This window comes from Zalophus californianus, chromosome 10 (genome assembly GCF_009762305.2).
Source record: "Zalophus californianus isolate mZalCal1 chromosome 10, mZalCal1.pri.v2, whole genome shotgun sequence".
Lineage (NCBI taxonomy): Eukaryota > Metazoa > Chordata > Mammalia > Carnivora > Otariidae > Zalophus > Zalophus californianus.
In genome coordinates this window covers 96,623,107-96,649,804 of record NC_045604.1, presented here as the reverse complement: position 1 = coordinate 96,649,804, position 26,698 = coordinate 96,623,107, and the positions used below count along the sequence as shown (strand labels likewise).

The window sequence follows — 26,698 nt, the reverse complement described above, 5'->3', positions numbered from 1 at the left end:
ACGAAAGGAAGCCCGCCTCTCGGTAGCGAAGTCGTCATTGGATGGCACGGCTGTCAATCACTAGGACTATAAGTAGGGGAGGCCGGCGGCTCCTCCCTCAGGAAGGCCAGGAGCGCGCGGTGTGCAGTGAGTCCGGGGGCGTGAGTGGCGCCGGGGAGAATCTCTGCGGTAATATCTGTTAGTCCGTAGTAACTGGAGTAGAAAATAGAAGGGAGCTCGCCTCTCCTCTTTTCCCTCCCTGCCTGGCAGGCGCGATGGCGGAAGCCGCGGTGACGGTCGCCGGCGGAGAGGTGGTGGCGGCGGCGGAAGGCTCGGGCTCCGCGGGCTTCTCTCTGGGCCGGGGCTTCTCGAGCTACCGGCCCTTCGAGCCCCAGGCGCTGGGCCTCAGCCCGAGCTGGCGGCTGACCGGCTTCTCCGGCATGAAGGGCTGAGGCTGCAAGGTCCCCCAGGAGACGCTGCTCAAACTCCTGGCGGGACTGACGCGACCAGACGTGCGGCCCCCGCTGGGCCTGGGCCTGGTCGGAAGCCATGAAGAGGCGGCCCAGGAAGGCGGCCTACCGGCCGGGGCCGAACCCAACCCCACCTTTCCAGCCCTGGGCATTGGGATGGACTCCTGCGTCATACCCCTGAGGCACGGGGGTCTGTCACTGGTGCAGACTACGGACTTCTTTTACCCCTTGGTGGAAGATCCCTACATGATGGGGCGCATAGCGTGTGCCAACGTGCTGAGTGACCTCTACGCCATGGGCATTACTGAATGTGACAACATGTTGATGTTACTCAGCGTCAGCCAGAGTATGACTGAGGAGGAGCGAGAAAAGATAACACCACTCATGATCAAAGGCTTTCGTGATGCTGCTGAGGAAGGAGGGACTGCAGTGACTGGTGGACAAACGGTGGTAAACCCTTGGATTATCGTCGGTGGGGTTGCCACTGTGGTATGTCAGCCAAATGAATTCATCATGCCCGACAGTGCAGTTGTTGGGGATGTGCTCGTGTTAACCAAACCCTTAGGAACCCAAGTTGCTGTCAATGCCCACCAATGGCTGGATAATCCGGAGAGATGGAATAAAATAAATATGGTGGTCTCCAGAGAAGAAGTAGAGCTGGCTTATCAGGAAGCCATGTTCAACATGGCTACCCTAAACAGAACTGCTGCTGGATTAATGCACACGTTTAATGCACACGCAGCCACGGATATCACAGGCTTTGGCATCCTAGGACACTCTCAGAACCTTGCAAAACAACAAAGAAACGAGGTGTCCTTTGTCATTCATAATCTGCCAATTATTGCCAAGATGGCTGCCATCAGCAAGGCCAGTGGGCGCTTTGGGCTCCTTCAAGGAACCTCAGCAGAAACTTCTGGGGGATTACTGATTTGTCTGCCAAGAGAACAGGCAGCTCGCTTTTGTTCTGAAATCAAATCTTCCAAGTATGGAGAGGGTCACCAAGCATGGATCGTCGGTATTGTGGAAAAGGGAAACCGGACAGCCCGGATCATTGACAAGCCTCGAGTTATTGAGGTCCTACCTCGTGGGGCCACTGCTACCGCTCTTGCTCCTGACAATTCCAGTGCCTCCTCTGAGCCTAGTTCGTGAGATGGAATAGCAGAAGTTGTTTGGACCTTAGAGCCTCTGTACACGATCATTAACGATTCTCAGAACTTTATTTTAAGAAGAAATTTCCAAAGAAGGTTGCCTGCATAGTAGTTCCAGCGGCCTTTTCGAGGTGATTTGAATCAGCCCATCCCAAGCTGCACATTCCAAGGCCAGAAGTAACATTTTGGACTTCGGGGGGAGGTTTGTTCATCTCGTATGTGTAAAAGGAGCAGAAAAACCTCTTTCCAAGAGGTTACTTCTTTCCAAGAGCAAGATGAGGCTATTCTGGTTTGAGGGATTTTTTTCTTGGCACTGGGTTGTCTGCACAGGGAGTGAGGTTATTTATTAGAATTACATACGCACCAAAAAAAGGTAAATTGCAAAATGATTTAGATCAGAAGCAAATAAGATTGGACCAATACTTTTGGTAAATCTAAATTGTTAAGAGAGATCTTACATGCATTGTCAAATTCTTTATTAGATTTTTCTGAAGTACTGGCTCTTTCCTGCTCTGGACAAGAATTGAGCAGCTTGTTCAATGACTGGGAAAGGAGGACCTGCAACCATCTGATTTGGTCTCTGTTAATGACGTCTCTCTCTCTAAACCCCTTTAAGGACTGGGAGAGGCAGAACAAGCCCCAGAGCCCAAACCTTGGTGGTCATTAAGATGTTCAATCTTGTGCTGAAAATTCCTGGTGATTTAATCAATAAAGAGTAATTTCTAGTGAAATAAATAAAAAGGACTTTGTGGGAAAATTCTTCTGGCTAATGTTTGGATTCTTGGAATTCTGAATCTTTTACAGTCATAAAATGAACCAATTGATACATTTAGAGTCTGGCAAGTGGAGAGTGAAGAATGTTTTCCCAGATTCTGGACTAGAGGATTTAACACCTAGATTTAGGTTTGCACCTTCCCCCTGTGTTGACAGCAGAGGACTCAAAACGGGCATAAACCCCAAGGACTAGCAGGTGGGAGAGGAAATAGCAAAAGAAAGGGGTCAACACTTCTTGGAAGATTGAAAGTAGGTGAAAGAAGGGTAACTGACTTAGCAGAATAGAGGAAGCCAAAGTAAATGCCTTCAGAGTTGGAGAATACTAACAGGAAGCAAGGCGATGTGCTCTGGAGGTACTAAGGGGTCAAGGGTGGGGATAAAGACAGATATTATTTGAAAGCTTCTATACAATAGGGTAATTATAATTAGATCTTTGAAGTTCACAAATCTCTTCCCGATGTCACATAGCCAGATGACTGCCTCTCACCTCTGTAGGTAAAGGGAGGTTTACTTTCTGGAAAATGAATTTTAAAAATACTGCAAAATTGGGGACACCACAGTAAAGGACAGGGGGCCTGACCAAAAACAAGAATAAAGGCTGAAAGAGATTGCCCCAGCCCCCTTCCTCCCCTTAACTATTTTTTTTATTTTTTAAAAAATTTTTGAAGATTTTATTTATTTATTTGACAGAGAGAGACATAGCGAGAGAGGGAACACAAGCAGGGGGAGTGGGAGAGGGAGAAGCAGGCTTCCCGCAGAGCAGGGAGCCCAATGTGGGACTCGATCCCAGGACCCTGGGATCATGACCTGAGCCGAAGGCAGATGCTTAATGACGGAGCCACCCAGGCGCCCCCTCCCCTTAACTATTAAAAAACACAGTCCAGAAAGCTTATACCGCCTTTGCTCCTCTGGAGAAAAAGAAAGTGCCCAGGAAAAAGACCTATAAACATTTAGGGAGCCCCTAGTGAAAATCCCTGTACCAGGAAGCCTCCCAGTTGAAAAGTTTCAAGCACATTCTTGTCAATGCCTCATTCTTAAATATAAGCGGTCAAGGATCACCAGACATTTGAGGTAAGCCTCTAACTTGAAAAGAAGTCAAAGAAACAAAAAAACAAGTAAAGAGACAAAACAGGGAGCAGAAGAAAAAAAAAAGAGGTAAAGAAGATAAAAGAGTTCATAAAAAGGTAATGAGAACAAAGCATTTAGAATATAAAATATAGCTAAAGTTTTTAAAATTCATTAGAATACTTAGAAGATGAAATTTATCAGAAAGTAGAACAACAAAAAGATGCACAATAGAAGAAAAAAATGTATGGAAATTAGAGGTAAGCCTGGAGGTTCAACATCTAGGAGGAATTCCAAAAAGAGGTAATAAAGTAAACGGAAGAAAAAAAATACATGAAATGATACAAGAAAGTTCTCTAAAATTTAAAAAGTTGTAAATACCACACATTTCTTGACTTCCCAGCATAGTGAATGAAAAATGACCTACATTAATTTTATTAAATTTTAAAATAACCAGCAATAAAGAGAAGTGTTTTATGTATATTAAGTCATTTGAACTGCCAACAACCCCATTTTGCAAATCAGGAAGCTGAGGTGCAAAGAGATTAAGAAATCCAATGTTGCACAGGCTAACAGGCAGTGTGAGTCCAGAGTCCATTATTAATTTTTTTTTTAGATTTTATTTTTAAGTAATCTCTACACCCAATGTGGGGCTCAAACTTACAATGGCAAGATCAAGAGTTGCATGCTCCACTGACTGAGCCAGCCAGATACCTCCAGAGTCCGTACTTCTAATCATTATGCTCTCCTCAAACCTTCTGGGGGGGAGGGGAAGAGCATGTAGAAAGGTCTGGCAATCAGAATGGTATCAGACTTCTCAACAGAGAATTGGAAGCTAAAAGACAATGAAGTAACGCCTTCAAAATCCTGAGGATAAATTATTTTCTCTGTGTAATTCTATACCTAGCCACATTTTACAAACAAGCACATTCCAAGGCCAGAAGTAAAAGTAAAAAAAAAAAGATATTTTTAGACATGCAAAGTATCAAAGTGGTTTCATCCCATGCATCTCAAGAAACTACAGGAAGATGTGCTCTAGGAAAATAAGGGGGCAAACTGGGAAAGAGGAAAACATGGGGTTCAGGAAACCCAAGCCAGCACAGGAGAAGGTGAAGGGAGGTTTCACGATAACAGCTCTACAGCGGGCCTAGAGAGCGAGCAGCCTGGAACAGGCACATCACTCAGGAAGAGGAGCCCAAAGCCTCCCAGGAAAAGGAAAATGGACCTGTTTGAGTACTGATACATTTGATTTTGTGAAAAATTATCTTGGAAGGTTAATGGAAGATGTAAAAAGAATTAGTGATAATTATATAGAAAACTAGCAAATGAAAAAAAATGAGGCAGTTATCAACTCCAACAAAAAATAAAACCTTGTGTGACAAATGAAATGTAATCATATATAGTATTCAGCAATGAACATTTACATAGTTGTAATGTAAATACTATCTAACTACAACAATCATTTAAAAAAAAATTCAACCAGTTTTTCTCCTACTCAAAGCTCTTAAATCACTTTCCATACAATCCCTGCTACATATCTCCAACCTCATTTCATGGCACTCGGCTTCCCTCTCTCACTAAACTCTAGCCCATTAGCCTTCCTGTGGAGCTCCAAACAAATCGAGGTCCTTTGTATTTGCAGTTCCCTCTGTCTGGAGCCTCACCTCAGGCTCTCTACCTGGCAGGCTCACCCTCAATCCTGTCTCAGCTCAAATTAAACCTCATAAAAACCTTCTCTGACATCAGCCCATACCTACCGACTCCCCAACTCATCACCTCATTTATTGGCTTCATAGCTCTAACCCTAATCTATAATTATCTTGAGAATGTGTTAGTTTACCTTCTAAGTGTCCCTTTCTGCTAGTATGTAAGCTCCAAGATGGCAGGAGATGTTCTGTATCCCCAGTACCTAGAACACTGTCTGATCCATAGTTAGTGCTCAGAATATATTGAATAAACGAGTGAGTGAGTAGGGTAAACGCTGGGGACCCTAGCACCTTCTTTGTCCACACTTTCCTTGCTCTTGGTGTCTCCTAGTGGTGGAGGCTGGTATCACCAATCTCTTAAGACAAGGCTTTGAAGAAGAAATTCAGGCCTTGGTTCTGTTTGTCCACATACACAGCTCTCTAACTGGTTGGAGTGGGCAGTACAAAAGGGGAGGAAAATGATGGGATGCATCCTCTTAGTTAACCTAGAAAAGGTTAGGGGTTGAGAGCAAGATAGGCATCCATCTTTTCCTTGGGGAGGAGCTGGGCAGCAAAAGAGAGGCAGCAGGTGGTGGAGGGGACACGGCCTTGGGTAGAAATCAGAACAGAATCACAAATAGAGGAAAGGAAGGTGATGGAAGAAAAGAGAAAGAAAAGGAAAAGGAAGCAAAATGCAGAAAAGAAAAAGGAGAGGAAGTTGAAGATAGAGGAAGAGAAAGAAGATGAAAAGACAGGACGGAAGGACAGAAGAAAAGGCAGTAGCAAGGTAAGCTCAGCTAATATCAAAAATATTGAGCTGCCTCTTTTACCCCCTTGTGGGGGTAGGGAGATTTATTTCACTTGCTGAGGAGCACTGGGAGGTACTGGTGAGCTTCAGCATTCACCTTTCTGGGTGATCTCAGAGAAGTCTCTGGGCCTCAGTTTCTTCATCTGTAAAATAGGCACAGCCATACCCACCTACAGCAGGGAAGTCATGGAGAGGATCCCATGAGACATGGTCCTATAAATTAGTATTTATTAGATCTAATCAAGTACCAGGCCCTGGAGAAACAAAAGCCTGACACTGCTTCTGTTCTCCAGGAGACTCAGTCTAAAAGGAGATCTAGAACAGGGACACCCATCACCCCAAAATCAAGATGAAGAATGGTAAGTGACATATGGATTAGAGTGGATTAAGTGCTATAGGTGGTCAAATTATTTCCTTTTTGGAGGAAGTTTAGGAAGGCTTCCCAGAGGAGGTGGCTTTGAAGCAGGGCTCTGCAGAATGAGTAGAATTTAGGTTTGGATATGCAGAGAAGGGAAAATGGGCATTCCAGATATGAGCAAAATTAGGGAGAGTGGGGATCATCTGGCTGGATTTAAGCATGGGTGTAGGGGAATAAGTCTGGATACATAGATTGGGGAAGGACTTCTCTCTCTCTCTCTCTCTCTCTTTTTAAAGTAAGCTCTACACCCAATATGGGGCTTGAACTCATAACCCTGAGATCAGAAGTCACATGCTCTACTGACTAAGCTAGCCAGGTGCCCTAGGAAGAGCTTCTAAAGGTGTTGGGGACTCCCTGGCCTGAATGGGCTAGCCTGGAGATTTCTCAAAACCTCTGTCATGACTCCCCCTGAAAAACTTAATAAGAACAAATACTTTTAGTTATAGTAGCATCATTTCTGCCATCCCTCAGTTCAAAACCAACAAGGTCAATGGCTCTACCTCCAATAAGAACAGCATTGTGATACAAACAAAATACACATTGTCCCGGCCTTCCCAGCACACACATGAAGGGTCCTTGGAGGCTGCCTAGGCCAGAGCCCCATTACATAGATAGGGAAATCATGGCTCAGAGAAAAGAAACAATCTTCCCAAGGGCATTGGTGCTTGGGTTCCCAATCATCTGACTCTTAGTTTGCCATCATCCTCTATTGTCTCTAGGATCTTAGCAGTCCAGGTTCCCTACCCCAACACCACCCACCCAGCTTATGGGTCTCTGCTACTTTGTTCTCCAATCGTTGCCACCTCTTCCACTCCAGTGTTTTCCAAAAGCCATACTGGGATCAGTTGCACACGGTTGGGCACAGTGGTGAAGGCATCCAAACTCTTGCATAACAGAAGGACAGTGTGTGCATGTTTGCTTGTCCCAGCTTGCCCATCCTGTCATTAAATATTTATTAGCCTACACTGGGAAAACACCTTTGGTCAAAAAGACTAGGGCACCCAGTCCCTAAAGGGATAGGCTCGTAAAGGCCAATCACAAATGTGAACCAAAAGCCAAGACCAAGCACACTGAGGCCCTGACTAGAGCAGGGAGGTCGGGTTGCTAAGATGTGTCTGAGGAGAATGGAGAAAAGCGAATGGATGTGGGGCTGAGGGTACAGAGTCTGGATGAAGGGTCCAGATCATGGGGCCAATTACATGTTCAGGTCTGTTCCCTCTCCTGCACGAGGGCCTTCCCCACCCCTCCAACCCTATGCTGTGCTGGAGCTGGGTTTGCTTGGTCTTCCAAGGACAATGCAATGGAGCAAAGAACTGGGATGTTCTGCAGGATGCTTGGCAAAAGCCTTACAAGCTCAGTCAGGAGCTCCTAGAAGGAAGGCAGAGGCAGTCCCACAAAGAGTGTCTCCTCCTTCCTGTCAATCACCAAGGACCATCTGACCTGTGAGCTCTAGAAGTCCTGGTCCCTGACTCTTCAAAAATCTGAGATGCAGACGACTCCTGAGAAAGCTGTGTTTTACATTCCAGTAAAAGACTTTGGATTCTTGTCTGGAGAAGCTTCGCAAACCTTGGGGTAGGTGCTATGGAAGGTACTTTCAGTTCCCAGATACATAGGCAGCTCAATGTTCTGAACTTCAGACCTGTATGTCCACCTGCCTACTGGACGTCATCTAGATGTTCTAGAGCCATCTTAGACTCAACAGGCCCCGAACTGAATTCATTATCTTCCTTTCCACCTCAACTTCTGTGTCCTCTTTTCAGCAAATGACAAAATTATCCATCCATTCACCCAAGCCAGAAACCCAGGAGTTACCCAGGACTCCCTCTTTTCTCCCGAATCCCATATCCAACTTCCACGTTGCCTAATCCTGCAGCAACTTCTGTGCTCTCTTCTTACCCTGCAGCTCAGCAGCATCCAAAATCAGATGTCCCCTTGTTTTGGAACACTTTCCTCCTCAGCCTCTATAATACCACACTCTCGATTTTCCTGTTATCTCACCTGTCTCTTCTCTTTTGCTCAACTGCTAAATGTTGGAGTACCCCAAATCTTAGTCTTGTCTATCTAGATTCCTGTAGTAGTCATTCTTCTCCAAGTCTATGACTTTAAGTACTGTCTAATGACTGAGACTACCAAATGTGAATCTGTAGCCCTGATCTCTCTTCTAAACCTTAGTCTCATAAATCCACTGAATTGATATGTAGCTTCAATTAGCTTTGTTCTAAACCAAACTCCTGATGCCATGTATGTTCAATCCTGCACCTCACTTTCCTCATCCCCGTATGAGTCATCACCATCCACCATGTTGCTCAACATTCAAAACCTGTAAGCCATACTTCACTCTATCCTTCCTCCCATACCTCTAATTCAAAATCAACAAAGCCTATAGATCTAACTCCAAAAATATCTCCCCAATACAACCACTTCTCTCCATCTTCACTCACCATCAATCTGGCCCAGAGTCAACATCATCTTTTCCTTGGGCAATTGCAGTAACTCATTTCCCTGCTTCTACCCTTACCCTCATTCTTAACATGGCAGCCAGAGGGTTCATAAATACAAAATATGATCATACAACTTCCCTGCCAAAGCCCTCCAAAGGGTTTCCATAATACTTAAAATCTAAAATAAAACAAAATATAAAATAAAATCCATGGTTGATCAATCTGATCTTGCCTCTTGTCACTTCCCTAATACCACAACCAACTACTCTCCCCCTTCCTCACCATATTCCTTGCCACACTGGAATTCTTTCTGTCTTTAGAACATGCCAAGACTTTCTTGCTTTAAGCACTGGTGATCCCTCTACCTAGAGCTCTATTCCCCTTGATTTTTGCTCAGATTAAATGTCACTTTCTCAAAGACAAGTAACAGAAAACCCAACTAAAAGTGGTTTAACCAATAAAGGGATTTATTTTTTTATATAACCAGAGTCTTAAATTAGGACCTTTCTGGGAAATAAGTGTACCAACAATGTTACCAAGGATCCAGGTCCTTTCTATCTTCCTCGCTGCCCATCAGTTTGTGGGCTAGCCCTCCACACGAAGATTTCTTCACATACTAACATCTAAAGGTAGCAACATCCTGGGATTTTTTTAACAAAAGAACTGAGAATCTTTCCCAGAAGTCTCCAACAGACTTCCCAACTTCTCATTGTCAAGAACAAGGCCATATACTCACCCATAAACTGATCAGGCCAGGGCAATGGGGCCGCATGATCAATCAAGTAGAGGAGGGTGAACACCAGAATAAAATCACGGTTGTACAAGAATGCAGGAGGGGAAAAGGCAGTTGAGCTGGTAACCAACAATGCTTACCCCATCTTCCCTGGATCATGCAATCTAACGTTGCCCCCACTTTTCACAGTGTTTAAATAATTTTTTTTCCATTGTATTTATTATCATTTGAGGCAATATAGGGTAGGGTTAAAAAACGGACTCTGAAACCAAATTGCCTAGAACTGAAACCTGGCTACCACCTTATCAGCTGTTGAGTTAAATTACTCAATCTCTCTGTTTCCTTACCTGTAAAATGGTGATGACGATACTACCTACCTCCTAGGGTTGGTGTGAGGATTAAATATGTAAAATGCTTAGAACGGTTACCCTAGTTCCTATATCCTGGAGACATTCTTTTTTTTTTTTTTTTTTTTTTTGAGTTTATATAAGTTTTATTTTTTCCCTACTTTAAGTCTTCTAAAATAAACTTCTTGTATTTATGAGATCTTTATACATTTTAAGCGATTGGTAACTCAAGCAGGTACATAGCCATGTCTATTAACAATCCTTACATCCGGGGTGCCTGGGTGGCTCGCTCAGTCGTTAAGCATCTGCCTTCAGCTCGGGTCATGATCCCAGCCAGGGTCCTGGGATCGAGCCCCACATTGGGCTGACTCCCTGTTCCGTGGGAAGCCTGCTTCTCCCTCTCCCACTCCCCCCGCTTGTGTTCCCTCTTCAGCTGTGTCTCTCCTGCATGCTGCTGACGGCCGGGTGGCCCGGCGCCGGGGGCCCCACGGGGCCCGGGGTGCCGCTGCCGCTGCCGCCCCCGGAGCCGCCGCCGCCGCCGCTCGGGCTCGGAGCCGCCATTGTTGGGAGTGAGGAGCCGAGCGGCGGCCTATCCTGGAGACATTCTTGTATCCTTATAATAAATTTCCCTTTCTCGCTTAAACCCTCCTCCATTTCTGGGGTTTTCCACGGAGCGCCCCACCCCCTTCCCCGCTCCGTCATTTCTCTTTGGCGCCATCTGGCGCCCACAAGAGAAGGGACGCGCCTGCACCCTCCTCGCCCTCTGTCCATTGTCTCTTCGCGGTCGAATCTGGTCTCTATACCTTTAAGATGCTATCGGCCAAGACTGAAGAATCCAAGGCTGCGGGGTAAAGGGCGGGCTTCAGTAAAGTCCACAGAAGTAATTGGTCTTTCCTGCGGCTCCGCCCCGAGAAGCAGTCGTGATCGCCTGTGATTGGTCAGGGTCCTTGGAGGCGGGTTCCGAGCTTGGCGCGGTGTTGTTCCGTGCATCCAGACTGCTGCGTGGTGGGTGGCATGTATCGGGCGAATGGGGACGCGCGTGGGGACACGGGGGGAGACGGCACTGCTGCTGCCGGCCCCTTCAGCTTCAGCCCGGAGCCCACGCTCGAGGACATGTAAGCCGTCCCTGCCCGGCCTGGGGAGGTGGCCCCCTTTCTCCCTCCTACTGGGGAGGGTCCTTCACGTGGTCTGGAAGAAGGCTAAGCGGCTATGCTGGTGTCCCAGCTCGGCTGGCTGATCGCGGGCGAGTCATCTCACCTCCTTATCTGCAAAATGGGCTTAGTGATGCCCACCAAAGGCAGGGGAAATGGTGACGCCCGTTGAGTAATATCAGAACCAGCCCTGGGGAAATTGGGCTGCCACTTCCGATGCTGCTTCTGCCTGGCCCCTGCCCTCCAGGAGTGGGTGGTAGGACGGGGCAAATGCAGTGCTGAGAGGTGGGTGATATTATTTTTGCTGGAGGAAATCAAGGAGGGCTTCTTAGGGGGAAGTGTCCCTGGAGCTGCCCTTTTCTAAAATCGGTAGGATTTCGATATGCAGAGAGAGGACTCTTCCTCAGGTGGAAGAAACTGCAGAAGCAGCAGCAAGAGGTGGAATAATGGAAAAGAGGGTATTGTTAGTTTTCCATAGAGTTGAGGGTCTGTGTAGGGCGCACCCACTTTATAGACGAGGAGTCCAAGTCCCAAAGAGAAGAAATGATTTGCTTAAGGCCATCCAAGGAATTCGTTGCCCAACCCCTGATACTTATGCCCCCATTGCATATCACTGAGATGCCCGCCTGGGCTCTGTGTCTTCTCTTGGGTTCTCTAACCCTGGAACCAGGACTTCCACCCTTTTCTTCTATTCCAGCCGCCGCCTCCATGCGGAGTTTGCTGCTGAACGAGACTGGGGCCAGTTCCACCGGCCTCGGAACCTCCTGCTGGCCTTGGTGGGGGAAGTCGGGGAGTTGGCGGAGCTCTTGTGAGTAGATGAAGTCGTCTTGGAACAGTCTGTGTTATGGGGGAGGGGAACATTTATCTGATCATTAACTACCCATGCTGGGCTCTGTACCTGGGGATTGAAAGGACTCACCTGTCCCTGCCCTCTTGGGGGTGGAAAGGAGGGTGTTCTTTAGAAGACCTACCTCCCAGTGGCATTCCAGCCGTGAGAATCATTTGCAAAGGTAGTGAAGTGGGAAAGGGCAAGTTAAATTCAGGGAGATCCTGAGACTCCTTCAGGGTAAGCTTTTCGAGGGAGAGCAAGGATTTTGTATCTGTTTTGTTGTCTGCCGTGTCCCACGTGCCTGGTGCACCAAAGGCAGTGGTATCTACAGAGTGAGTGATGGGGCTGTGGAATAGAAGGGTGGCAATATGAACCCAGAGTGACAGAGCTGGAGTTAGGAAGTGATGGACTTTGGACAGAAGACCTGACCAGATTAGAGTGGTAGAAAGATCCCTTTCTGCAGGGTGGATTGGGTTACCAAGAGAATTGGGGCAGGGGAGACCTATGAGGAGGCTGATACAGATCAGGCAAGAGGTGGTAAGGCAGGCCTAAACCAGGGCAGTCACTTTGGGGATGGAGAAATGAGAGCACAGAGATAAGTGTGAGGGCAAGCCATTCATTCATTACAGATATATGAGCATCAGCTATGTGCTAGGGCTCCTAGAATGAACAAGTTAGGTTCCTGAGGCTCCTGGCTGGCCCAGTCAGTGGAGCATGCAACTCTTGATCCCAGGGTTGTGAGTTCAAGCCCCTCATTGGGTGTAGAGATGACTTAAAAATAATCTTTGGGGGAAAAAAAAACACGGTTCTTGCCTTCACAGTACAAGGAGAATAACAATAAACTAATTTTATTTTATTTTTTTAAAAGATTTTATTTATTTGACAGAGAGAGACACAGCGAGAGAGGGAACACAAGCAGGGGGAGTGGGAGAGGGAGAAGCAGGCTTCCCACGGAGCAGGGAGCCCGATGCGGGGCTCGATCCCAGGACCCTAGGATCATGACCCGAGCCGAAGGCAGATGCTTAACGACTGAGCCACCCAGGCGCCCAAAATCCAGGAGTTTGGATTTTATTCCAAGTACAGTTGGGGAACTTTAGCAGCGGAGGGACAAGATGTAATTTGTGGGTTTAAAAGATGGTACTGGGCAAGAGTAGAAGGTGAGTTAGCAAGGTTTCCCAGTGGTCCAGGTCTGGGGATTAGTCTGGAGTCGCAGTGGCTGGGGCTGGTGAGAGGTGGAATTGGGTCTTAACGAGTGAAATGTTCTCTTGGCCAGTCCTTGGCTCAGGTTGGGACACAGAGGTCTGGATGAATCATCTGCTGGGGTCTCTTCCCCACCCTGACTCTGCCTGGGGCCCAGGTGGGTTGAGTTGTCCTTGAAGGAACTTCCTAAGAGCTGGAAGTGTGTTGTTGCAAGGACTGGGGGGCTCCTAAGAGAGGCGGAGCCCATCGTATTAGCTAGCATCTGTGTTTGTGCCTGTGTGTTCTGCCCCCAGTCAGTGGAAGCCTGATGAGGAGCCTGGCCCCCAAGCTTGGTCCCCCAGGGAACGGGCAGCCCTTCAAGAGGAGCTTAGTGACGTCCTCATCTACCTGGTAGCGTTAGCAGCCCGCTGCCATGTGGATCTGCCCCAAGCGGTGCTCTCCAAGATGGACCTCAACCGCCGGCGCTACCCAGCACATCTGTCCCGTGGCTCTGCCCTCAAGTATACAGACTTGCCCCATGGGGCCACCTCTGAAGACCAAGCTGTGGGGCCTGCAGACCTTGACTGTGAGTCCACAGGCCAGGCCTCAACCTAGAAACATGGGCACAGGACTTGCAACTCAGCATGGCATCTGAGAAGCAGAGAGTGGCTTGGCCATGGAACTTTGTTCTAGTCTTTTCCTAACAGATCAGGGGCCTGGGGGCCCTATTTCATAAGGTCTGCGGCCCAAGAACCTCCAGAAGACAGCCTCCTGGTATTTTTCACTCTCAATAAAAGTTCTGGCTAGCAACTTCTAGATTCTTCCTGGAGTGACTGGGGAGGCTCTATCTTAGCAGGTACTGGAGCAGGGCGCCAGGGATGCCTCTGAGCCCAGCTGCCATGTTTCTCTAGTATACCTCCCACCTACAGGGCAGAGAGAGTGGGTTTCTAGCAAGATCCCTGTTTGATGTCATGCAATTCCCTTAGCCCTTCTGGGCCTCTAAAGGGGACTGGAGGCTATATTGTAGTGTTGGTTAAGGGCCCAGATTCTGGAGCCAGGCTATCTGGGTTCAAATGCCATCTTTGATAATTACGAGCTGGATGACGTTCATTAAATTACTTAGTCTTTCTGCACCTTGGTTTCCTCATCTAAAATTAAAATAATGGTATCTACCTTATAGGGTTGTAAGGTTTAAGTCGTTTTTAAGGAGAGTGCTTAGGACAGTGCCTGGCATATAGGAGGGACTAAGTTTGCAGTTATCTGTTTGCTTTTTCAACTCAAAACTTTCAGGGCCCCAGAGCAGGGAATGTCAACAGTTAAGAGGGTCCTGGGCCTAAAACCCACCTTTGTCGATCAGGACCCCAACCCTGTGAGAGCCTAATGCTCCTCTCCCTGGGCCCTCATCACAAATTAGGGTCAAGTGTCTGATAGGGAGAACAGAGAGACTCCTCTCATCTTGGAGAGGGCCTCTTACCTCCTCCCCTATCCTCCCAAGGCCAATTTCCACTTGCACCTCTGGTGTTGGGTGCGTATGATTTACCCCTTGTGTGACCTCAGGCACATCACTTCCCTTTAGGGGATAACCATGGCCTACCTCCCTCAGTGTGCAGTAATGCCAGAAAAAACCCTCCAAACTACTTTTGCTGCCCCTCTGAGCCTAAAGAGGCATTCTTCTTTACTGGTCTCATTCCTTTTACTAATGACCTCACTCCCTTTTAACCAGTGACCTCTTACTTGCCAGGTAAAACAAAATGCGGATTAGAACTGCTTCAGCTTTGTATTCCCAAACCCACCTTTCCTCTCCCTACTAGTGACAGCAGGAACCTTATCCTTACTGGTCTCTTATCGTATGTCCTCTCCATGATGAGTTACCTTCCCTCTCTTCTATATAACCAACTTCTCTTCCTTTCTGTCAGCTCTGCCACCAGCATATATAAAGCATCATCAGGTTTCTTCCCTACTGACCAAACAAACCCAACGAACCTCCAGCCATTTCCCTCTTGCTTTTCACAGCCAAGCCTCTTAAAATGGGTTGTCTACACCCATCCACTCGGCTTCCTCATTCTCCTATTTATACTCTCGCCCACTCAAGGATGGCTTTCACCCCCACTCCTCCTGTCACCACTTTCCCTGAGCTACAGATACAGCATCTAACAGAGTGACCACTCCCTCCATGAAACACTTTCCTTTAGATTTCCCAGACAGGACGCTTCTGTTTTCTTTCCAGCTCTGGCTGTCCTTTCACAGACTTTCCTTGGGTACCCTCTTCTAGAAGAGGTATCATGCACTCCAGACCTGCTATCCCCAAGCTGTTATTTCCAGTCACCTGACTCCTCTGCGTTTACCTCACACTCAACGTGTCCAGATTGGGGTGTAACAATTGCCACCACTTCAATTCCTGTCCTGCTCCTCATCCTGTGCCCTCCTGACACCGAACGCTGGCATCCAAGTTAAGAAATGAAGTCAGCCCATCTCTCCTAGAAGGAAATTCATGCCTGCTCGCCGAACAATGCAGCGGCTGCTTGACCAGAATATGCTCTATTTGTGGACCCTTCCAGACTTTAAGTTATGAGGACTCCCCACACACATAAAAAGCCAGTTCAGGGAACCCCTTTGGGCCTATTGCCCCACTTGGCTCCATAACTCATTCAAGTCACTTAAGCCTGGATAAGACACCAACTTTCCTCCTTCCCCCCGCCTCACTCACAGGCACAGGTGGGGCGAGGATATAATACTTTATTCACTAACACGGGTCAAGGGGTTGTAGTGAGCGGGGAGTGGGCATTGTTTCCAGGGTTCCCAGTAAGGGGATTCTCCCTGCCTCCCAGTTCCAAGGCAGCCAGGCCTGCCATCCCACCCTTTCCCAGCCCCTGGTGGTGAGCCAGGGAGGTCCTGGTTAATGCGGCCCCAGGTCTAGGGTCCCAGCGTGTCCGCCCCCACTCCTCCCACAAGCCGGACGCTCGCAACCCCGCGGCGACAAGAACGGTGGCTCAGCTGCCCTCGCACTCTGGGCAGCGCTCGGTGGCAGTGGCGGCCGTGGCGCCAGGCGGTAGCTTGAAGTCCCGGCCGCAGCCAGCGCAGATATAGAGCCGGCGCCTCATGTGCGCGCGACGGTGGCGGATGAAGTGCGAACTGAGACGGAAGCGCCGGCCGCACTCCGCGCACGGGTAGGGCCGCTCGCCCGTGTGCGTGCGCGCATGCTCCGCCAGGTTGGAGCGGTGGCCGAAGCGGCGGCCGCACACGGCGCAGCGGTGCGGCTTCTCGCCCGTGTGTACGCGCCGGTGCTTGGCCAGCGCCGAGCTCTGCGCGAAGCGCGTTCCGCAGTCGGCGCATGCGTACGGCCTCTCGCCCGTGTGCGTGCGTCGGTGACGCGCCAGGCACGAGCTGCCGCCGAAGGCGCGTCCGCAGTCCGGGCACGCGTACGGCTTCTCGCCCGTGTGCACGCGCAGGTGCTGGGCGTAGTTGGAGCTCTGCGCGAAGCGGCGGCCGCAGTGCGCGCATGCGTACGGCTTCTCGCCCGTGTGGCGCCGCCGGTGCTGCCGCAGGTTCGAGGCGGCCGAGAAGCGCTTGTCGCACTCGGGGCACTCGTAGGGCCTCTCGCCCGTGTGCGTGCGGCCGTGTTTGGTCAGCGCCGACTTCTGCGAGAAGCGCCGGCCGCACTCGGTGCACGCGAAGGGCCGCTCGCCCGTGTGCGTGCGTGCGTGCTTGGCCAGCGTGGAGCGGCGCGCGAAGGCGCGGCCGCAGTCCGGGCACGCGTGTGGGCGCGCCGGGTCGGCCGACGGCGCTGGCGCCTCGCTCGGGACCTGCGGGGAGAGGGGGAGGGGGGACACGTCAGCCCTGACAGCCGGGCGCGGGAGCCGGAAGCCGGGGTGTCCGCAAGCTGCAGCCTCTCAGTTACCCGTTGTGAAATAGAAAAAGCGGCGGTGCCAGCCTCGGGGCGGTTGTGCGCTTTAAATGAGATAGTATTGTTAACGTATGTATCACAAGGCCTAGTGTCATTCTAGCAGTTCGTTAATTCGACATATTTATTGAGCGCGTACAATGTGCCGGACTCTGCTTAGGCACTGGGGATTCAACATTAAAATTAAAAAAAAAAAAAATGCTTCAGGAAAAATGGATAAAGAGTGCTGGTATTGGGGCAGGGAGTGGCGTGCTGCACATTTAAATAGGATTGCTAAGAAACCTTACTGATAGAACGTGAGCAAAGACTTAAAGGAGGTGAGAGAGCAGGCTACAGACGGACCAGCAAGGCCCTGCGGGGAGTTTGCCTGTTGAGTTCCAGGAATGGCATGAAAAAGTGCCTAAGGCAGAATGCTTGAGGGACAGAGTGATGAATGGGGTGGTCTTGGAGGGGATCTCCTAGCTTAGGGCCAAGTAATATGAATGAGATGGGGAGCCAATAGAGATGTCAGATGGGTTTGGAGCAGGGATCTGAACAGATCAGACTCGTTTTAAAAGTCACCCTGGGGTTGCTGGAGTTGAGAACAGAAAGGAGGGGAGAGGGCGAAGAGAAGTGGCTCAGACCCAGGTGACAGGTGGAAAGTGAAGGTGGTCTGCTTCTGGATATATTTTGCAGTTTGAGACAACAGACTGGATAATAGATTGGATACATAGTGTAATGAAAGGAGTCAAAATGACTCCAAGGATTTTGAGTTTGGCCACTGCAAAGGTGGAGTGGCCATCTGCAGAGATGAGGGCAGTAGGAGAAGCAAGGTGGTAGGTGAAATTTGTTTTGGAGCATATTTGCAGTTCTCCTGGACACATCTGGAGCTGAAAGAGGCCTATGCTTGGAGATGTTAATTGGGAAGCTGTCAGCCTATCAATGTTTTTTAAAGCTGAGTCCGGATGAGATCACCCCAGGAATGGGCAGAGAGAACCTGAGGCAACCAGATGGGCAGCCAGCAAAGACTGAGCAGGAGCAGTTAATGAGGCAGGAGATCCAGGAGGGCATGGTGTCTTAGAAGCCAGGCCGGGACCGAGTCCAGAGTCTTTAATAAACTTTTCAGAGCAAGCACCTATCATTTTTTAAGTTGTGAGGAAAGCAAGGCCTGAAATGGAAAATTTTGAAAATGAGCTGGTTTCATGAGGTTTGAGCCTCTAGAGATAAAATCCAGAAAAGAAAAATGCTTTGTAAGAGGCAGGAGAAGAGAAAACATTTTGTACTAACAGCAGAGTGAAGAGGAATACTGGGGGCACGTTGCTCTCTTCTTAGAAAAGAGAATGCTCATCCTAGCAAAAGTGATATATTGAACACCTACCGTGAACCGGACAGACACATTAATTCAAGACCAAATGAAATAACTGGCACATATTAAGGACAAGAAAGTGTTAGCTTCTCCCCACATTCAATCTCCACAAAGTAGTTATTACTATTCTCATTTTATAGATAAGGAAACTGTTAAGAGAGGGGAGTGACAAGGAATAGTAAGGCTCTTTTATTTCTGAAGTTGCAAGGAGGGCAACTTCAAGTCCTTCAAGATCTTTTATAAAAAGGCAGCTTTTTGGTAACCAACTCAAACTGGAAAACAAGGCAGTTTGGGAAATTAGTGACCAGCCATGGGAACTCTGGTTTAAACAGTATTTATAGTGATAACAGTGATAACATTACAGTGTAAGGCTTTGACAGTGCTATTTTATGTACATTATCGTATTAAAGCTTCGTGTCACCCCCTTGAATCAGGGTGTTATCTTTTGATAGTTGGGAAAACAGAGGCTCGTTGAGATTACATTCACAAAGCCAGGAGGAGTCGGGACTGAGCACTCACCCTTTCCCAGTAGGCTACACTTACTTCCCCACACTAGAATAGCCAAGATGTGACAGAGGCTGGACTCCAAGTCCCTGGTGCTCTCCAAGGGGGATTCAAGGTTAAAATACAACTTGATACTTTAAATCAAGAAACTCCCCACAGCAGGTTTGGCACAGTCTGAATTCAACGTAATACTTTGCAATCTCGCCCTGGTTTTGACATCTATTGGCTTTATTTCAACACATCAGCCATTGTGGAGAGAATTTTTCTCATTATGTTTACATTTTTCTGGCCCATTTTTCTTTGGCACCCTTCTGTAAGATGACTTTGACAAGCCTGAGGGCTTCCTCGTGCTGGGTTCACTGACTTATGAGAAAGGAATCCTTCACATGAGTAGCCTTAGTATCTCCAGCTTCAGGACAAGGGGCCTTGGATGCCCCAGGAAGAATATATATATATATATATATATATATATTTTTTTTTAGTAATCTCAACGTGAGGCTCAAACACGTGACCCTCAAATACATGAGATCAAGAGTCGCATGTTCTACCAACTGAGCCAGGGTCCAGTTCATTAAGACCCCAGGCAAGTCACTCCCTTCTCCTGCCTCAGTGTCCCAAGGAAGGCAAGGTAGGCTAGGTGAGATCAAAATTTCCCAACGTGAAGCATGCACACCACAAGATGCAAGAGGACTCTAGGTGTTATGTAGGAAAACTATCTTATTATAATCATTATGTATTTATTTTTACAGACATTAGAAAAACAATAGATCACATGAAACCCACAATTCCATCAATATTGTGTAGATGAAGGCAGGTTTATTTAGCAAAATGGTGTGAATCTATCTGAAGAAAAGCAGTAAATAAATGAGCACAACAGATGGGCAATATACATGTCACTGAAGCTTGGCAAATACCAGGCTAGGAGATCATTAAAGGCCCTTCTACGTCTTAAATCTACAGCTAGTAGACTTAAATATTAGAACGATATTTGTACTATAACAAGAGGTACTATGAGTATACAATCAATGTGATATCATAATAGGAAAATCCAAGTATTTGAAGTTTGTGATTTTGTCTTCCTGCTTAGGTTTTTGTTTTTGTTTTAAATCAGGGCAAACATGTCTGTTCCCCCTAGCCATTACTTTCCTAAATTAAGAACAACAGCTACCAAAAAAAAAAAAAAAAAACAACAGCTACCATTCATTGAGGATTCACTATGTGCCGGGAACTGTGCTAAGTGCTTTTCACCCATGTTCTCGTTTTAAACTCTCACAACCCTTTCTTTTAGGTACTATCTGCTCCATTTTTGAACAAGGAAATAAGACTCAGCAGTAAAGTGATTACCCAAGGCCCTACAGCTCATCAATGGCAGAGCCGAGGTTGGAACTGAGAGTCTGTCCTTGTCCAAAATACGCATTCTCTTAGCCATGATGCAATTCTCTGTCATTGACAAGTCGGGAGATCACCTACACAGCTTGTCTCCCTCCCCTAGGCTCTTTTAGCAGTCAGAATCTCCCCTTTTTGGTACAAAGTATAAAATAACAACCCTATTCTCTTGCTCCTAGCTACAGGAATTGTGATCCACAGATCAGCAACAACAGCATCACTAGGAACTTGCTAGAAATGCAGAATCTCAAGGCTGACCCCAGACCTGCAGAATCAAAATCTTCTTTTAACAAGATCACCAGGTGATTTGTATGCATGTTAAAGTGAAGAAACCTGATCTAGAAGAGACAAGAGCTACTCCTGGAGAAAGCAGGTGGAAAAGGTGAAGAGGGCTTTACAGGCTGAAAGACCACACGGGCAAAGTCTTAGAGATGAGAAAGGGTTGGGTGTGTTTGAAGTCAGGGCATGGGATGGGTACTGAGTGATTAGAGATAAGCCAAGATGTGAGGTCAGATGGTGAGTAGCTTTGAATGCTAGGCTTAGGAGCTGAGACTTTATCCTGAAGGAAACAGGAAACCACTCAAGGATTTAAGCAAAGAGAGACAGAATTGGATATGTATAGAGCCCTCTGAGAAAATCTTTTCTACTCATTAAAGATAGACTAGATTTTGACAGGCAGTGAGAGGATACTCCAGCCCAAATGCGCATAATTCAGGCCTATTCTGGGCAACGACTGGCCACGGGACTGGGTGATAGCAAGGAGTCACAGAATGTCAGCATTGGAAAGAGCTTTCAAGATCACCATTTTTAGAAACTGAGTCTCAGGGAGACCACACAGCAAATTAATGAGCTATGCTGTGGGCACAGTGCTAAATGTTCATAGGGTGTCTGTGTGCAATCCTCAATTCCAACCTCCTCCCCCAGACCCAGTAACCCAGATGATACTTCTCAGGCTGGTATTCGAGGACCTTAACTTTCATTACCCCTCTCTACCGATGAAAAAGCCGAGGCCAAGCTGGTAAATGGTAGAATTAGGATTTGAACCAATGCTTTTCACTGCTACATGATACCATTTAGAGTCCAGCCCTACATACCTTTGATGACTAGACATGCCCGCTCTCCACCTCCTCATCCTTACCTCCAGCCAGTCCAATCGGGGTTCCCAAATATCCCCTTCTCTCCGTCTTTTCTCCACTGCTGTCACAACCTTAGAGCAGGCTATCAGCCTTCCCTGGCCTGGTCTCCCCATAGCAGCCAGTGATGCTTCTAAATAGAAAATCTAGTCATGTCCCTCCTCCAATTTGAGGCTCTAAATTCCTATGCTGGCTTCCAATGCCATTTTACTCTCTGGCTACCCCGACTTCTCTGGCCTCATCTCCTCTGAGCCTCTGCGTTTGCTATTCCTCCTCCGGGGATGCCCTTTCTCCTTCTCCATTTGCCAGATCACCACTGTGTCTTCAAGCACCAAGTCAAAAGTCACCTCCATGAAGCTTTCCCCATTGCCTTGAGTTGTCTGCCCTCAGTCTTCTGTCTAGGCCTCCAGGTTGGTTTCCCTGTTCACTCCCAGCCCCGGGGTTCAGGCCAGAAAGTTCTTTGATAAAAAGGAGTTGAAAAATCTCCAGAAGGATGTCCTAGTGCAAGGTCCTGAACCGTAGGGAGAAGAATGACTATCAGCAGCAAATATTTACATAGTGTTTATTATGCACCAGACACAGTTCTAACTCTTTTCAGTACTAACTCATTTAGTCCTCACAACCTTAAGAAGTAGATGCTGTTATGATTTCCCTTTTACAAAGAGGAAACTGAGCCACAAAGAGGTTAAGAAACTTACCCAAGGTCACACAGCTGGAAGGTGATAGAGTTGGAAGTCCACCTAAGCTCTGGAGTCTGGGTTCTTTTGTTTTTTAAGATTTTATTTTTTTAAGTACTCTGGGGCTCAAACCCACAACCACAAGATCAAGAGTCGCATGCTCTACCGACTGAGCCAGCCACGCGCCCCTGGAGTCTGGGTTCTTAACTTACAGGCCAAAGGTGGAGATCAGGGGATCCACAGAGCCAGAAGAGGCAGGCTGTGCTAGGATGACAGACCAAGGAGGCCTGAGGAAAACGGAACTGAACAGTTATTTTGACTAGAACCGGTTGCCAAAGCAGCCAGCCCCCTCCCCCTAGAGCCCAACACACCCACTAGGGGGCAGCAGAACTGTCTTTCCCAGAGAACTGGCCCCTTGCAGGAAGAAATCAGAGGGAGCCTGGGCCCAGAAACCCCGCCCAACAGAAGTCCTCCAGATAGGACTCAGGGCTCCTCTGGCTGGGGGTGAGAGTCCTAAAAGGTTCTGGGAAGTGGAAACATACCTGGTGGCACTTAGGATCTCCCATAGGGAAATCTAACTCCTATTCAGATCTCCTTAAAAGTCCTCTCTTTAAACCTTCAAAACCCTCAGGATAAAACCCAGAGGAGAGGTCCCACCCAGCCTGCCAACCACCTTACTCTCATTCACGCTATAGCATGGCTGAACCACCTGCCTTCACTTCTCCCAGTGCCCCACCCACCTCCCTAAGCAAAGAATCGGGCCGTTTCTTCTAAATCTCAGATCCCCACTGGTCTCAGCTAAGTCATCCCTTTACTAACTTTAAGGCCTTGGGTCAGTCACCAAACTGTCCAGTTTCCTGGGCCTGTTTCCTCACCTGTAAAATGGAAGAAATACTACCTCCGTTCCAGATTTGCAGGACTTAGAACAGTGTCTGGTGCATAGCAAATGCTACTCAGAGTCAGCTGTCGCTGTTGCCTACCTAACCACCCCTCCCCCCACCCTGAAGAGTGCAGTTCCCAGCTCTGGGCTTCCATGCCTCCTGTGCCTGCACCCATCACACGGGACTGTAGCAGCGTGGTTACTTGTCAGTCCAATCCCGCTAGACATCAAGCTCCATGGGGAACCAAAGATAGCTGGCGCAGTAGGTTAACATCTGTACGATGGCAGTAGGGCAGAAGGATGGGCCACCAACCCTGAGATTCTACGTCTAAGACTCAGAGGAAAGTAGGGGCCGGATCGCTGGTTTGTCTGAGGAAGGCTGGACCTGGCCAGATTTAAGGGTAACCAAGCCCCCTGGTGTGGGACACGTACCTCCTTGTTGTCCATGGGGATCTTGAGTTTCACCACCTCATACTTCTCCTCACCCTCATCTTCCTCACCCTTCACCAGCAGCACCATCTCCTCTTGCATCTCTTCCTCTTCCTCCTCCTCTGTCTGCTGTTCACCAGGCATCTTGGTCCTAGGGCGAGGCGCTGGGTCAAAAGCTCCGGACTCGCACCCCCCTCCACCCCCCTCCTCCCCGCCCCATGGCCCTGACTCCAGCAAGGCGGAGGAGCCTTGGCTTCTCCCGCCCTGCACTGCCCTCTTCCCTCCACCCCAGCCCGGCCCCAGGTCCCAGGACCAGCTCCGAAGACACCCGTTCTCCGCATTCATCCCGGCATTCAAGGCCCTGAACAGTTCGAATCTCTAGCCCCAGCAAGTCGCCACCCTCCTCGCGCTGAGTCACTCCCCAGCGCCCCGGCCGGCGGTCCAGAGCTCTAGGGCACGGGCTGGGGGCGGGATCGAGGCGGAGACCCTCGGGGGCTGCGCACTCACCAGCCGCAGCTTCGGCGCTCGCACAGCCCCTAGCCAGGGCGCCGGGCGCTTGGGCACTCTGCGAGGCCGCGGCTCCGGGGGCGGGGCGGGGCGGGGCCTCGCGAACGGCCGCTCATTGGTCAGATCGCCTAACCCCGCCCCAGAGGGGGAGGGGCCCAGAGGACCCAGGCGTCCGGCCAGAACTGCCCCGGGAGGGTGGCGAGCCCGGATCTGGCGCCTTCGGCTGTACCCCAACTCCCAGGGACCCCCGGGCCGCCCCATCCCGGCGTCCAAGGTACTCGCAGACCAGCTGTAACCTACCTTCAAGGCTCGTCTCCTGTGGCCGCCTCGGAGGTCTCCGCTGCGACCAGGCGCGTCCGCTCCGCCCAAAATAGGCCACGTGCGCTCCCGCCCCGGCCTGGGCCTCTCGCTGGCGCCCCGCCTGGAGGGCGGACCCTGTTGCCTGCTCACCTCTTCCCTTCCCTCTTTTTTTCCTCTCCCATTTTTTCTGCTTTCCAGGCGTCGCCTTCCCAGTCTCTGGGATGTCTTGCCCCTTTTGAATACGTACTTCCCAAATCAACAGCCACCGAAGCTACCGCTGCCACTTCCTGTGTGGTGTGCCTACAATGCTCCAGCATTATGCTAAGCGTTTTACACACCTGATCTTTGATCCGCACAAGGATGGGTCCATTTTACGGATGAGCTAATTGAACTTGAGGGAGATAAAACTGATTTGCCTACGTTATACAGTAAGGGTTGTCATAGCATCCCTGACAACCAATAGCCTAAGCGGAAAATTAGTAGCCCAAATCCAGTAGCTCAAATCCAGTCCGCAGAAGTATCTTGTTTGGCCCTCGGGGTATTTTTACTTTTTTTTTTTTTAAGATTTTATTTATTTCTTTGACAGAGAGAGACACAGCGAGAGAGGGAGCACAAGCAGGCGGAGTGGGAGAGGGAGAAGCAGGCTTCCCATTGAGCAGGGAGCCCGATGCAGGGGCTCGATTCCAGGACTCTGGGATCATGACCTGAGCCGAAGGCAGACGCTTAACGACTGAGCCACCCAGGTGCCCCCGGTATTTTTACTTTTAAAAAATTAGTTTTAAAAAATAGAGGTCTTTTACACATTTTAATTTCCCACATTTAAAAATTGGGATATTTTGAATAAGGATCTGTATTTCCCACTTCTCTTGAAAAAGATACCCAAGGGCGCCTGGGTGGCTCAGTCATTAAGCGTCTGCCTTCCGCTCGGGTCATGATCTTAGGGTCCTGGGATTGAGCCCCCCATCGGGTTCCCTGCTCAGCGGGAAGCCTGCTTCTCCCTCTCCCACTCCCCCTGCTTGTGTTCCCTCTCTCGCTGTGTCTCTCTCTGTCAAATAAATAAATAAAATCTTAAAAAATATATCTTAGAAAGAAAAAGATACCCAATTCTACTATTTTATGAATGGGGCACCCAAGATTCGGAAAAGAAATAGAAATAACATTCAGCAAGTGCTTGTGACCCCTATGTCTCTTTATAACAGCCCTGTGGGGATCAATGATATTGTCTCCCTTTGACAAATGAACCAAAGCTTAGAGAACCTAAGTAATTTGCTCAAAGTCACAAAGCTGGTAAGTAACAGGTTCCAAAGCTCATGCTCTTTCTATTGCACCGAATTATCTTTCAGAAATGAAATTACATGAGGAAATTGGCGGCAGAGCCAGTACTCAAACCCGAGTCTCAGTTTTCAGAGGCCAGGGCATAATTTGGACGTTGGGATTACATCTGGTTAAACTTTTGCTCTTCCTCAGAGCAAGGAAAAGGGGGCAAATGCCTGAATACTCACACTCAATTTCCACTTTGGTTGTGTGTACCCTACTATGTGCCAGGCACCATTCTAGGTATTGGAGATGCAGTAGTGAACAAAACAGACAAAAATCTTGACTGCTACGGCACTTTTAAGAGTGTAAAAAATGTAAACACGTAAATCAACAAGATAAATGTAGTTAATGAAATTAATAGGGCAAGATGATGCAATAGAGTGGGTATGGTTCGGGGCTTTCTTATTTATTTATTTATTCATTCATTCATTCATTCATTTATGAGACGGAGCAAGAGAGGGGAAGGAGGGGCTGAGGGAAAGGGAGAGAGAGAATCTCAAGCAGACTCCCTGCAGAGCATGGAGCCCAGATCCTTCCTTATACGTGACCCTGAGATCATGATCTGAGCCGAAATCAAGAGTTGGATGCTTAAACAACTGAGCCACTCGGGTGCCCCTTGGAGGCTTCTATCATGTGGATAGGGAAGGCATGTCAGGAAATACTTGAGATGAATCTTGAATGATAAGAAAGGATTAGCCATTTGAAAATCTGGAGGAAAAGTGTTCTAGACAGAACTGCAAAGGCCTAAGGTGAGAATAAGCTTGACATATTTAAGGAATAGAAAGAAGGTTTGTGTGGCTGGAGCCAAGTGAGTTAGCAAGGGGAAATGTAACATGAGAGATGGAGGAGAGGTGGGGAGGGGCCAGGTTATGGCTGGAACCCCACTTCTAGCAAAAGGTAAGACCTGCTTGCCTTGATTCAATCAGTGAGGAGACTCAGCTGGGAACAGTGAAAAGTTACCATGGAGAGGGTCTCCTGCTGTGGGAGGGCTTTGGAATAGATGTTTGCAAAAGGAGGAAAAGGACTTCTGTCCATTTGCTCTACAAACATGTACAAGTATATACCTGAACTCAGATCTAGTTTCTGTTCTTGAGAATCTCATAGTCTAGCAAAAAATATTGTGATAAAAAAATAAATATATATATAAATATATACAAATAAACATAAATATATATGTATGAATGGGAAAGCAGTAGGTGTATAAGTGTTCTGGCAGGATACTTAAGATGAGTGAATAACAATAACCCCCTGGGAAGGGAGTGGTTATCGGGTGCAGGCCTCTCTGAGGAGAT

At 48.3% G+C, this 26,698-nt stretch overlaps 3 protein-coding genes across 4 annotated transcripts; 2 read left to right on the top strand and 1 right to left on the bottom strand.

Moving 5' to 3' along the window:
• The first annotated feature begins 80 nt into the window (after positions 1 to 80).
• On the top strand, positions 81 to 2,357 carry SEPHS2 (selenophosphate synthetase 2). The gene has a single exon (XM_027613454.1). It carries the CDS (start codon positions 255 to 257, stop codon positions 1,596 to 1,598), a length of 1,344 nt encoding a protein of 447 aa, XP_027469255.1. The 5' UTR covers positions 81 to 254; the 3' UTR covers positions 1,599 to 2,357.
• Positions 2,358 to 10,808: 8,451 nt separating this feature from the next.
• DCTPP1 (dCTP pyrophosphatase 1) lies at positions 10,809 to 14,320 on the top strand. The gene is made up of 3 exons (XM_027611015.2): positions 10,809 to 10,983; positions 11,717 to 11,827; positions 13,342 to 14,320. The coding sequence occupies exons 1-3, from the start codon at positions 10,883 to 10,885 to the stop codon at positions 13,640 to 13,642; spliced, it is 513 nt and encodes a 170-aa protein (XP_027466816.1). The 5' UTR covers positions 10,809 to 10,882; the 3' UTR covers positions 13,643 to 14,320.
• A 191-nt stretch (positions 14,321 to 14,511) lies between these two features.
• ZNF771 (zinc finger protein 771) lies at positions 14,512 to 24,439 on the bottom strand. Of its 2 annotated transcripts, none has more exons than XM_027611014.2 (3): positions 24,090 to 24,439; positions 23,286 to 23,433; positions 14,512 to 16,830 (listed from the first exon to the last, which is right to left on the bottom strand). In XM_027611014.2, exons 2-3 carry the CDS (start codon positions 23,424 to 23,426, stop codon positions 16,018 to 16,020), a joined length of 954 nt encoding a protein of 317 aa, XP_027466815.1. In that variant the 5' UTR covers positions 23,427 to 23,433; positions 24,090 to 24,439; the 3' UTR covers positions 14,512 to 16,017. The 2 variants fall into 2 exon arrangements, with proteins under 2 accessions (XP_027466815.1, XP_027466814.1); XM_027611013.2 differs by lacking the exon at positions 24,090 to 24,439 and adding an exon at positions 23,790 to 23,865.
• Positions 24,440 to 26,698: the final 2,259 nt, after the last annotated feature.